The sequence below is a fragment of the Gambusia affinis genome, linkage group LG23, assembly GCF_019740435.1.
Source record: "Gambusia affinis linkage group LG23, SWU_Gaff_1.0, whole genome shotgun sequence".
In the NCBI taxonomy this organism is placed as follows: domain Eukaryota; kingdom Metazoa; phylum Chordata; class Actinopteri; order Cyprinodontiformes; family Poeciliidae; genus Gambusia; species Gambusia affinis.
The window spans coordinates 16,552,022-16,565,651 of NC_057890.1; the positions used below are offsets into that span (position 1 = coordinate 16,552,022).

Consider the following 13,630-nt stretch of genomic DNA (forward strand, 5'->3'; position numbering starts at 1 on the left):
CAGAGGATCGAACGGGGAGGGGGTGAGGATCGAACGGGGTGCATCTCGCATTTTCAGACGGGTGCCGCTTGCTGCGGGCCGGTTCTAATATCATCCCAGGGGCCGTAGAAAATCTTCTCGCGGGCCGGATGTGGCCCGCGGGCCTTGACTCTGACATATGTGGTCTATACTATGACGTCGAAAATGTGCAATAAACGACACGTTGAAAATGTGCAATAAACGACACGTTGAAAATGTGCAATAAACGACATACTATATACTAAAACGTCAAAAATGTGCAAAAATTGACATACTATACTATGGTGTCGAACATTTGCTAAAAACGACATACTATACTATGACGTTGAAAATGTGCAAAAAAACGACATACTATACTATGACGTCGAAAATGTGCAAAAAACGATATACTATAATATGACGTCGAAAATCTGCAAAAAAACGACATACTATACTATAACGTCGAAAATGTGCAAAAAACGACATGTTGAAAATGTGCAATAAACGACACTATATACTATGACGTCGAAAATCTGCAAAGAATGACATACTATACTATACTATGACATCGAAAATGTGCAAAACAACAACATACTAGACTATTACGTCTAAAATGTGCAAAAAAACGACATACTATAATATAACGTCGAACATCTGCAAAAAAACGACATACTATACCATTACTTCAAAAATGTGCAAAAAACGATATACTATACCATGACGTCGAAAATCTGCAAAAAACGACATACTATACTATAACGTCGAACATGTGCAAAAAACGACATACTATACTATAACGTCGAACATCTGCAAAAAACATGATACTACACTATGACGTCGAACATCTGCAAAAAACGACATACTATACTATTACTTCGAAAATGTGCAAAAGAAACGACATACTATACTATAACGTCGAACATCTGCAAAAAACATGATACTACACTATGACGTCGAACATCTGCAAAAAACGACATACTATACCATGACGTCGAAAATGTGCAAAAAAACGACATACTAGACTATTACTTCGAAAATGTGCAAAAAAACGACATACTATAATATAACGTCGAAAATGTGCAAAAAACGACATACTATACTATTATTCGAAAATGTGCAAAAGAAACGACATACTATACCATGACGTCGAACATCTGCTAAAAACGACATACTATAATATGATGTCGAACATTTGCTAAAAACGACATACTATACTATGACGTCGAAAATGTGCAAAAAAACGACAAACTATACTATGACGTCGAAAATGTGCAAAAAAACGACATACTATACTATGACGTCGAAAATGTGCAAAAAAACGACATACTATACTATGACGTCGAAAATGTGCAAAAAATGACATACTGTACTATGACGTCGAACATCTGCAAAAAACGAGATACTATACTATAACGTCGAAAATGTGCAAAAAACGACATGTTGAAAATGTGCAATAAACGACACTATATACTATGGCGTCGAAAATGTGAAAAAAACGACATACTATACTATGACATCGAAAATGTGCAAAACAACAACATACTAGACTATTACTTCGAAAATGTGCAAAAAAAACGACATACTATACTATTACTTCGAAAATGTGCAAAAAAACGACATACTATACCATTACTTCAAAAATGTGCAAAAAACGATATACTATACCATGACGTCGAAAATGTGCAAAAAACGACATACTATACTATTACTTCGAAAATGTGCAAAAGAAACGACATACTATACTATGACGTCGAACATCTGCAAAAAACATGATACTATACTATGACGTCGAACATCTGCAAAAAACGACATACTATACTATGACGTCGAAAATGTGCAAAAAAACGACATACTAGACTATTACTTCGAAAATGTGCAAAAAAACGACATACTATAATATAACGTCGAAAATGTGCAAAAAACGACATACTATACTATGGCGTCGAAAATGTGCAAAAAACGACATACTATACTATTATTCGAAAATGTGCAAAAGAAACGACATACTATACCATGACGTCGAAAATGTGCAAAAAAACGACAAACTATACTATGACGTCGAAAATGTGCAAAAAAACGACATACTATAATATGATGTCGAACATCTGCTAAAAACGACATACTATAATATGATGTCGAACATTTGCTAAAAACGACATACTATACTATGACGTCGAAAATGTGCAAAAAACGACATACTATACTATGACGTCGAAAATGTGCAAAAAAACGACATACTATACTATGACGTCGAAAATGTGCAAAAAAACGACATACTATACTATGACGTCGAAAATGTGCAAAAAACGATATACTATACTATGACGTCGAAAATGTGCAAAAAAACGATATACTATACTATAACGTCGAACATCTGCAAAAAACGACATACTATACCATGACATCGAAAATGTGCAAAAAAACAACATACTAGACCATGACGTCGAAAATGTGCAAAAAAACGACATACTATACTATGACGTCGAACATCTGCAAAAAACGACATACCATACTATGACATCGAAAATGTGCAAAAAAACAACATACTAGACTATAACGTCGAACATCTGCTAAAAACGACATACTATAATATGATGTCGAACATTTGCAAAAAACGACATACTATACTATGACGTCGAAAATGTGCAAAAAAACGACATACTATACTATGCGAAATGTGCAAAAAACGACATACTATACTATGACGTCGAAAATGTGCAAAAAAACGACATACTATACTATGACGTCGAAAATGTGCAAAAAAACGACATACTATACTATGACATCGAAAATGTGCAAAAAAACAACATACTAGACTATTACTTCGAAAATGTGCAAAAAAACGACATACTATACTATGACGTCGAACATCTGCAAAAAACGACATACCATACTATGACATCGAAAATGTGCAAAAAAACAACATACTAGACTATTACTTCGAAAATGTGCAAAAAAACGACATACTATAATATAACGTCGAAAATGTGCAAAAAACGACATACTATACTATGGCGTCGAAAATGTGCAAAAAAACGACATTCTATACTATGACGTCGAACATCTGCAAAAAACGTGATACTACACTATGGCGTCTAAAGTCTGCAAAAAATGATATACTATAATATGACGTCGAAAATCTGCAAAAAAACGACATACTATACTATGACGTCGAAAATCTGCAAAAAACGACATACTATACTATAACGTCGAAAATGTGCAAAAAACGACATGTTGAAAATGTGCAATAAACGACACTATATACTATGGCGTCGAAAATGTGAAAAAAACGACATACTATACTATGACATCGAAAATGTGCAAAACAACAACATACTAGACTATTACTTCGAAAATGTGCAAAAAAACGACATACTATAATATAACGTCGAACATCTGCAAAAAACGACATACTATACTATTACTTCGAAAATGTGCAAAAGAAACGACATACTATACTATGACGTCGAACATCTGCAAAAAACGACATACTATACTATGACGTCGAACATCTGCAAAAAACGACATACTATACTATGACGTCGAACATCTGCAAAAAACGAGATACTACACTATGACGTCGAAAACCTGCAAAAAAATGACATACTATACTATAACGTCGAAAATGTGCAAAAAACGACATACTATACTATGACGTCGAACATCTGCAAAAAACGACATACTATACTATGACGTCGAACATCTGCAAAAAACGACATACTAGACTATGACGTCGAAAATGTGCAAAAAAACGACATACTAGACTATTACTTCGAAAATGTGCAAAAAAACGACATACTATAATATAACGTCGAAAATGTGCAAAAAACGACATACTATACTATTATTCGAAAATGTGCAAAAGAAACGACATACTATAATATAACGTCGAAAATGTGCAAAAAACGACATACTATACCATGACGTCGAACATCTGCTAAAAACGACATACTATAATATGATGTCGAACATTTGCTAAAAACGACATACTATACTATGACGTCGAAAATGTGCAAAAAAACGACAAACTATACTATGACGTCGAAAATGTGCAAAAAAACGACATACTATACTATGACGTCGAAAATGTGCAAAAAAACGACATACTATACTATGACGTCGAAAATGTGCAAAAAACGATATACTATACTATGACGTCGAAAATGTGCAAAAAAACGACATACTATACTATAACGTCGAACATCTGCTAAAAACGACATACTATACTATAACGTCGAACATCTGCAAAAAACGACATACTATACCATGACATCGAAAATGTGCAAAAAAACAACATACTAGACTATTACTTCGAAAATGTGCAAAAGAAACAACATACTATACTATGACGTCAAACATCTGCAAAAAACGACATACTATACCATGACATCGAAAATGTGCAAAAAAACAACATACTAGACTATTACTTCGAAAATGTGCAAAAAAACGACATACTATACCATGACGTCGAAAATGTGCAAAAAAACGACATACTATACTATAACGTCGAACATCTGCTAAAAACGACATACTATAATATGATGTCGAACATTTGCTAAAAACGACATACTATACTATGACGTCGAAAATGTGCAAAAAACGACATACTATACTATGACGTCGAAAATGTGCAAAAAACGACATACTATACTATGACGTCGAAAATCTGCAAAAAAACGACATACTATACTATAACGTCGAACATCTGCTAAAAACGACATACTATACTATAACGTCGAACATCTGCAAAAAACGACATACTATACTATGACATCGAAAATGTGCAAAAAAACAACATACTAGACTATTACTTCGAAAATGTGCAAAAAAACGACATACTATAATATAACGTCGAAAATGTGCAAAAAATGACATACTATACTATGGCGTCTAAAATCTGCAAAAAATGACATACTATACTATAACGTCGAAAATGTGCAAAAAAACGACATACTGTACTATGACGTCGAACATCTGCAAAAAACGAGATACTATACTATAACGTCGAAAATGTGCAAAAAACGACATGTTGAAAATGTGCAATAAACGACACTATATACTATGGCGTCGAAAATGTGAAAAAAACGACATACTATACTATGACATCGAAAATGTGCAAAACAACAACATACTAGACTATTACTTCGAAAATGTGCAAAAAAACGACATACTATAATATAACGTCGAAAATGTGCAAAAAACGACATACTATACTATGGCGTCTAAAATCTGCAAAAAACGACATACTATACTATTACTTCGAAAATGTGCAAAAGAAACGACATACTATACCATGACGTCGAAAATGTGCAAAAAAATGACATACTATACCATGGCATCGAAAACGTGCAAAAAACGACATACTATACTATGACGTCGAAAATGTGCAAAAAAACGACATACTGTACTATGGCGTCGAAAATGTGCAAAAAAAACGACATACTATACTATGACGTCGAAAACCTGCAAAAAAATGACATACTATACCATGGCGTCAAAAATATGCTAAAAAACCACATGCTATACTATGATGTCGAAAATGTCGGAAAAATGACATAATATAGTATGTCATTTTTTGAGATTTTCGAAGTTATAGTATACTATTTCATTTTTTCGACATTTTCGACGTCATGGTATAGTATAAGACACATGCTATACTTTGAACAAAAAAATTTTCAAAATTGACACGTTACACTATGACGCGTAAAACAAACAAAATAATACAGTTTACTAGCACCAAATAAATATGCAAAAATGACATGCTATACTATTAGCAAAAAAAATTTGCAAAAATGACATGCTATACTATGACCACAAAAATATGCAAAAAATTATACATGCTATAATATGACCAATAAATTGTGCAAAACTGACACATGCTATACTATAACCAGAAAAGTGTACAAAAATGACATGCTATACTATGACCAAATAAATATGCAAAAATAACACATGCTATACTATGACTAACAAATTGTGCAGAAATGGCACACGCTATACTACGACCACAAAAACGCAAAAAATGATACATGCTATACTATGACCAAAAAATGTGCAAAAATGGCACATGCTATACTGTGACGCAAAAAATGAGAAAACAATGAATTATTTAATGTAATGCAAAAAACTTGCAAAATTGACACACAGTTCAGCATGATGTTGAAAATTAGCTCAAATCTGGTGTATCTGAATCACGTATAACATTCCCAATTCCTCATTTAACCAAAGTCAATAGATGTTTTATAGTCAAAATGTGCACCTTCGATCATAAACTCCAGGTGTTCGACAGGTCTGCCCAGAGCACGACTGCAGCATCATCAGCCGATGGTTCATCTTTTCCAGCACTTCCTGCTCGATGGTCTTTGCAATGTTGTTGAGCTGGTAGGGGTCTGCCGTCACATTATACACTTCCACAAAAACCTGCAGAACATACAATCATGCCATGCTTCTGATCCAGCCACTAGCAGTCAGAAAAGTCAGGGAAGTTCTGAGCTGAACAGCATATGCTAATTAAAAACCACATATTGAGGAAAGCTGGGTCTTTTAAATGAAACTGATGATGTACCTCGTTGTCATCGAACTCGCAGTACTGCAGGTTGGCAGAGGGGGCGACGGTGCGCACACAGGCATAAGTGTTGTTGTACGCGTCCTCACACACACAGTCTGGGAAGCATTCCTACAGACGAAGAAGATGCTTTACACTTTAATTCAACAGATGAACGATAATTTGATCTGGGTTTTCCTCGTACCGATACTCCCGGTCCCAACAGCGGGCAGGCCGGATCCGAAACGTTTCTTCCTTCGCCTTCATATTCCACCAGGATGTCTGTTCTCCAGCTGCTGCTGTTCATCTTCCCTTGCTGTTGAAACAACAATAAATTTAAACGTCTTGATTTATCATAGTTTGTCATTTCTTTCATTAAAGGTTTTTCTGCACCATTTGATAAACTTCATCTGTCTTATTTCATCTACGTGTTATAATAATGTCAGCCTATGTTAGCACATATTATTGTGTATAATTTAGTGTAATTTGACATGAAGGCCTAACTGTAGGCACGTTCCTACTAATATTTAGTTAAATGTTAAAGTTGCATTAAAGTTTCCCATATTTCAAGCTGAGTATTTCGCCAGTCAGCAGAATTGGGAGAAACCATTTAAAGTTGTTGAGCCAAATTTTAAGAATCATCCATAAATTTTGAAAAGTTGAATATTTAGCCTGGTTTAATGTAGATGTTTGAGATCTTTGTCTCAGAGTTTGAACCATCTCTATGTGTGAATAGTTTTAGTATTTTAAATTGTGATGGATTTAGTTTTACAATATTTGGACAAAAAACAAACAAAGGATATAAATACTAGATTACTGTCTGTTAAATAACACAAGATTCTCAATGCTTCTATTATGGCAAATACTGTTACTTAAATACTTAATGGCGATGATGCAATATAATAAAATGAAACCAGACTAAGCTTTTTCTGATTATGGATGTATGGAATTTTATTTACTAAGAGGAGAAATGTGTTTACTGCTCTTTAAATTCATAAGATTACATAAACTGATCTTACTATGCATTTAAACCACTGGAAAAAGCTCAGTTGATGATGCTCTATGGCTCGACTCTTTTGATTGTTCTTGTAAAATGAGTAGATGATGTTCTCTCACCATAATGGGCAGGAAGGACATGCCGTCCATTTTAGTCTTGTTGACGTAGTAGCCGGCGATGTCCAGGATGGTCGGGCCGAGGTCGACGTTCGCCACCGGCATCTGATAGCATGAGCACAGGACAGATGGTGGAATGTTCAGATACAATTTTACTGTGCTGTAACACATCTGATAACATGAAAAGAAATTCAGTTCAAAAATACTTTACTGATCCCAAAGGGAAAGTAAATAACTCAATCATTTTGAGATTCTTCAGAGTTATTGTAGATGATGATCGCTGTGGTCAGGAATGATCTCCTGAGGCGAATTTGAAGAAGTTGACTCTAAGAACAAGTGAGATAAAATCCTGATGTGTTTTGCTTTCACACTCTACTGTGTCAGACGAAACAAACCTTGTGAAATACCTGCTCCCCTCCTCGCCTGTGGGGGCGCTGCAACAAGAACCACTGAGGGAAACAAGTTCCTTCTTCACCAAATGTGAACAAAATGGAGCGGCGTCAGATTTTAGTGGTTGTAGGATTTCAAAACATTTCTTGTATCAGCACTAGACTCATGAGTTTGTTTTGGTTGTATTTACCCAGAATGCTTTAGTTCACTTTCTGCTTTTGGAGCGGTCTCCGGTCCACTTTGCATTCAAATATGAATTTGAATCATGCTAACCGAACCGAGACGAAGGATTTTAGATGGACCAGAGCTCGTCTTTTTGGTCAATTACATGTACACACCTCCCCAAACAAATCAGACTTTCCAGACAAATGAACTAGAGTTAGACTAAAACATGGCCGAAGAGTGTTCCTTTCCAAATGTACTGCATATTTAAAAAAACAAAAACAAACAAAGAAACAGTGTGATGTGAAGCTAGGAGACAAAATTCATCCCAACAGAATAAAAACAGAGACGGTGTGAATGTTTGTACCTGGCTGGTCTGGTTGGGTTTGATGTTTGGTCCTCTGACCATGAGAGGAACCCTGATGTCGAACTCATAGAGCTGCCGTTTGTCCAGCGGCAGAGAGAACTGACCTGAATCAGAGCCAAACGCATTCAGACGTCACATCACATAAAGAAAACTGGCAGAGATCAAGTCCAACATCCTCACTCACCTGTATGGTAGCCGTTATCAGAGGTAAAGAAGATGTAGGTGTTCTCTAGTTCACCTCTGACCTCCAACCTCTTCACGATTTTCTCCACCAGATCGTCCACTGACAGTAAAGTTCGCCACCTAGAGACACACAAACAGATGTTGGATCAGCAACAGTCGAAGCATATATAAAGGTTAAAACAATAAAAAATAAAAAATAAAACCACAAACCGCTTCCTGAAGGCGTCATCGAGGAACTGGACAGAGGAGTTGGACATGGGAGTTTTAGCCTGACGGATCAACCAATGTTTGTCCTAAAATGACCAAATTAAGTCAGATTAATAAGGTTTTTAAATTAATGCAGCTTTTTAAATTGTCCTAAAATAGAGACGGAAATATGAGATAGTTTACCAAACTATTGGGTGGAAATTAGTTTTCAACAACAGTAGAGCTGAACAATAAATCAATAACAATATATATTGTGATCGACATGATCAGTATCAATAGATAATGATAGAATATTCAGAACATATTCACTGAACTCTGATCCAGAAAGGCATTAGCCACCTAAGCTAGGTTGGTGGAGTCAGCTAACTCACTTTGGTTGCCTAGCAACAAACTGCTGGATAATGAGTCTTTCAAGTCCCCCTCCCCCAAATTTGGTTACCTAGCAACAGCCTACAGAGTAACAGTTTCAAGTTTCCCCACTGTGCCTCATAACTACTTTAAAAAAATAATAATAACAACAATAATAATAATAATAATAATATCTGGATAAAACGGTAAAGGTCACAACACCAAAGAAAACACAGATAAATAATTATTGATACTGACAATTATTGATATTGACTGATATGAAACATTATAACTTTTTCAGCCTGTATTGGCCTGGAAACTGTTTCTCTGGGGTAACTTGTTGGTTTTTGCCTGTAATTTTTAATGTGACAGTAAAAAGGGAAAAGTTTACTCAGATTTAATATCAGTGTGAGACTTTTTTGAAATGTTTGCATCCATCTGGTTTCTGCTGTATATTAAAAGTGCGTCCCACCTTCCCGTGGACGTTAAAGTTGGGGTCTCTGGGAGCCTTGGTGTCGTTGAAGCGGTCCTGGTACTGAGGAGCTGCCGTCCAGGGGGAGTGTGGCGCCGGAGTGGAAACCATCATGAAGAACGGCTGGTAACTGGATTTATACTGGAGGAACTCCAAAGACCTGTTAGCCTGGGAGAAACAAAGACCAAAATTGAAAAATTAATCGCAACATTTGCCGTGTCTCTAATTGTACCTTTAACATTTAAATGAAGTCTCACCAGCACATCGGTCAGGTAATCCCTGCTGTAGTCCGCTCCGTGTTTCTGAGCCTTCCCATTCACTGACAGAGTGTAGTTGTAGTATTTAGAGTTTTTCTCCTGGAAAACAAAAGTTCAGCATTAACTCATTTTAAGGATCTCTGGTTGGTTCAGAGATAAAAACACATATCAATCTGACAATTCTTTCTTAAATCCTGTTTTTTCAACTAAAAAAATCTTTTTACAAGTTTTAATGGTCTATTTTAATGGTCCAAAATACAGAAATTAAGCTAAAATGGACGTGATGCTAAATATTTGATAGCGGTAATTCATAAGATGGACCATAAACTTTCAGTCAATCTTGTGAAGGTTAAACAATAATTAATATCTTAATCTCATTGTAGTAATTATTTCTGTAAAGATCAACACTGTAAGCCCCAAACAAACTCACGTTTGATGTCAGGCTTGAATCGTTAAACTTAACGTGAAATTTAAAAGCTAAAATGTCTCACCAGTGCCACCCAGTAGCTCCAGCCTGGAGGAACATGCTGCAGCCCACCAGCGTCAGAATGTCCATACTGGAAGACATAAACAATACGGATATTTTCTATAATCTCAATATAAGACAGAAAGCATTTTTAATGAAGAAGCAAAGAAGACGGCAGATGGAAAAATCCATATTACCACGGGTTAAAAAGTTGTAAAAGTAGGAATGAACCAATCTTCTGTCGTCACTTAATATTCGGATCTGACTTAAAGTTACATTTTTTAATAAGCACATGTAAACACAATGTTGTTTCTCCAGTGAAAACGACGGTTGTAGTAGAAGTAGAGGCTCATGTTTCTGACCTGGTTGAGGTATTTCCCTGCGAAGAAGGTTTGGTATCCTCCGAAGCTCTTCAGCAAAGCGGGGAAAGTCTGCGGCTCCTGGCTCTTTTGCCAGGCCGAGCTGCTGCAGTTCCCCTCCAGCGTGTTGTTGATGACGTGGTGGTTGTGGGGGTATTTCCCCGTCAGGATGCTGGCTCGACTCGGGCAGCAGAGAGGACTGGCAACAAACTGAGAAACAGAAGCAAAATGGACAAAATAAGCTAAAATTTGGAAGTCAGTATGGAGGTGCAGAGCTGCCACCTAAACAACAGAAAACTAGGGACGTTTACTTTACATCATAAAAACTGTACTGTATATAACATACAATTGTGGTAAGTTCATCATTCTTATGTTTCATAATAATTCAGAATAATTTGACTTAGGTGGATCTATCTAAAATGTTGATACTGTAGTTTCACATCCCCTCTTGAAATGTTATTTTATTTACGTATTGTAGTTTCTCGAATGGAGCTAAATTGGGGCCATAAAGTTTGTTCAAAAGAAAAGAAATCTTGAATCTGAAAAGTAGTTTTGAACACATTTCTTTCATAATTCCAGATAAATTTTTAAATTTTCAAACCTTTTTCCAATTTCAATAAAACCTTTCAGTTTCAAATGTTTTTTTAAAAATTATTTTGAACAAACTTTATGGCCCCAATTTAACGCCATATTCTCAACTCAAATGGGAAAACGATTTTGCACTTTGAGCATAAATTTTCTTTGTTTCTCTATTGTTTCTGTAAATATATCATTAGAGTATTCTGTAGACACCTATACAATATCTAAACTCTGTTCAAGGTAACATCATCACCATATTGTGCTGCCATTAGACTCAGTCCAAATAACATTTAGGTACTTAATTATCTTGGATCTGAAAGTAAAAGATATGCAAACGTTCACATTAAAGCACAGCTGTTTTACTTCCCTGTGGTTGCAGCTTTACTCTTCCTCATTATAAGACAAGACATTATAAGTGGCGATACTTACGGCGTTTGTGAAGGTTATCCCAGCGTCACCAATTAGTTTCTTAGTCTTGGTCAACGGGTTCTAAAAGACAACAAAGTATTTTTTGTTACGCCATGACTTGTAGAAAGAAACTAAGAACTTCTTAAAACTACTTTTAAAGACATAAATCAGAGGCTAAACCTTAAAGTTTCAACTCTAAAAAGTGCAACTTTCTGCTTTATTTTGAAATCTTAAACTGAGGAAACTTGACAGTCCAGTCCAGTTCTTAATTGGTTTTAATCTTACCAAAAGAAAGGGGATTTCTTTGTGTCAATAGGTAAGTTTTCATATGTGGGGTTCCCCAAGGTTCAATCCTTAGACTCTTCCTATTTGATATCTACATTAGCTCAGGTTATAACAAGAAATAAGATTAGTTACCATAACTATGCATATGACCCACAGCTCTACGTTACGACACCACCAGGTGACTCTGACACTCAAGCAATGAATAATCCATTCATTGCTTTCTAATCAGCTGAATAGAAATCAAACTGAAGTTTTAGGTCTAGAGTCAACACACAGATTCAGTTATTACAGCTAGAAACTAAAAATCAGGCCTAAAATATGGATCTGAGCCTTCAGAGAAGCATAAAGACAGTAAAAAAAAAAATCAGTCTTCTATCAGCTGAAGATCATTTCCAAAATTAAAATACTAATATCACAGAAAGATCTAAAGAAACTAATACATCTTGAGAGCGCAGAAAATAGACTTTAAAATACTTATGTTAGTTTATAAATCTGTGAATAGGTTAGCATCAAAATACATTAAAGATCTGCTGTTGCTGTATCAGTCTTCTGGTTCTGTTTTGTGTCACCAGAACCAAACATGGAGATGCAGCATTCAGTTTTTATCCTCCATTAATCTGGATCAAACTTCCACAAAACATCCGAAACACTGCGTTCCTTTAAATTAAGGCTAAAAACTCATTGGATGAGAGCTGCCTCTCATTAATATTAACTGGAACTGAAAAAACATTTTATTTTTATTTGACGATCATTAATGAATTGGACAAAACGTAATGTTCGATGCTTATGATTACTGTTTTAAACCACTATGTCTTGTTGCTGAAATGTGCCACATAGAGAAACTTTAAAACGTTTTCCTTCAAATGATACATTATTATCTTCCCCAAACCCGTAATTTGACTTAAAATGAAGGGATAAAGCTTTAGGGAAGATCCTGCTGACTCTATTAAGATTCCTAAATGATGGTTTCAACCAGGAATGCGAGTTATCAGCTTTAGACTGAACTAACAATTATATTCAGACGTAATTAACATTTTTACCACAGTTAACACAAATCTGATGCTGTTAACCATTAAGTATCCGTTAGTAGTGATAACAAGTACTGACCAAGCCGCCCATAGCGCTGTCCAGGTCGTCAGTGAGGATTAAAACGATATTTGGTCCCCGGTTGGCTTGTCCAAACAACCCGTAGCTTTGCTCGCTCCACAGAGTGACGCAGATTACTAAACAACTCAAAAAGCTCCTCAAACGGCAGCGATGAGACTCCATTTTCTGAATCCAGGTGGAAAATACCGTAGCTAACCGTTTGTAGAGTCTTAAAAAATAAGGAAAAATTGTGCTCAGAGGATAAAACTAACTGTCCGGAGCTACAGTGACAGACAACGGTTTCCAGTATACGGGTCACGTGCTACCGCTCAGATACGGAAGCCCCCCATCAGCTGACTGCCGCGTCCGTCAGTGTCGACGCCATATTGTGTGTGGCAAGTTGTGGA

At 35.9% G+C, this 13,630-nt stretch overlaps 1 protein-coding gene across 1 annotated transcript in view; it reads right to left on the reverse strand.

The window, feature by feature from the left end:
• Window positions 1-13,579, reverse strand: part of gnsa (glucosamine (N-acetyl)-6-sulfatase a) — a 55,875-nt gene extending 42,296 nt beyond the window's left edge. The window contains exons 1-13 of the mRNA XM_044108763.1: window positions 13,245-13,579; window positions 11,874-11,933; window positions 10,869-11,075; window positions 10,532-10,597; window positions 10,041-10,139; window positions 9,784-9,951; window positions 8,967-9,049; window positions 8,758-8,876; window positions 8,574-8,677; window positions 7,658-7,759; window positions 6,747-6,857; window positions 6,563-6,673; window positions 6,257-6,417 (exon numbers count right to left, since the gene is read on the reverse strand). Of these exons, the coding sequence (XP_043964698.1) occupies window positions 6,257-6,417; window positions 6,563-6,673; window positions 6,747-6,857; window positions 7,658-7,759; window positions 8,574-8,677; window positions 8,758-8,876; window positions 8,967-9,049; window positions 9,784-9,951; window positions 10,041-10,139; window positions 10,532-10,597; window positions 10,869-11,075; window positions 11,874-11,933; window positions 13,245-13,406 (1,553 nt within the window). The 5' untranslated portion in view covers window positions 13,407-13,579. The remainder of the gene's footprint in view (window positions 1-6,256; window positions 6,418-6,562; window positions 6,674-6,746; window positions 6,858-7,657; window positions 7,760-8,573; window positions 8,678-8,757; window positions 8,877-8,966; window positions 9,050-9,783; window positions 9,952-10,040; window positions 10,140-10,531; window positions 10,598-10,868; window positions 11,076-11,873; window positions 11,934-13,244) is intronic.
• Window positions 13,580-13,630: the final 51 nt, after the last annotated feature.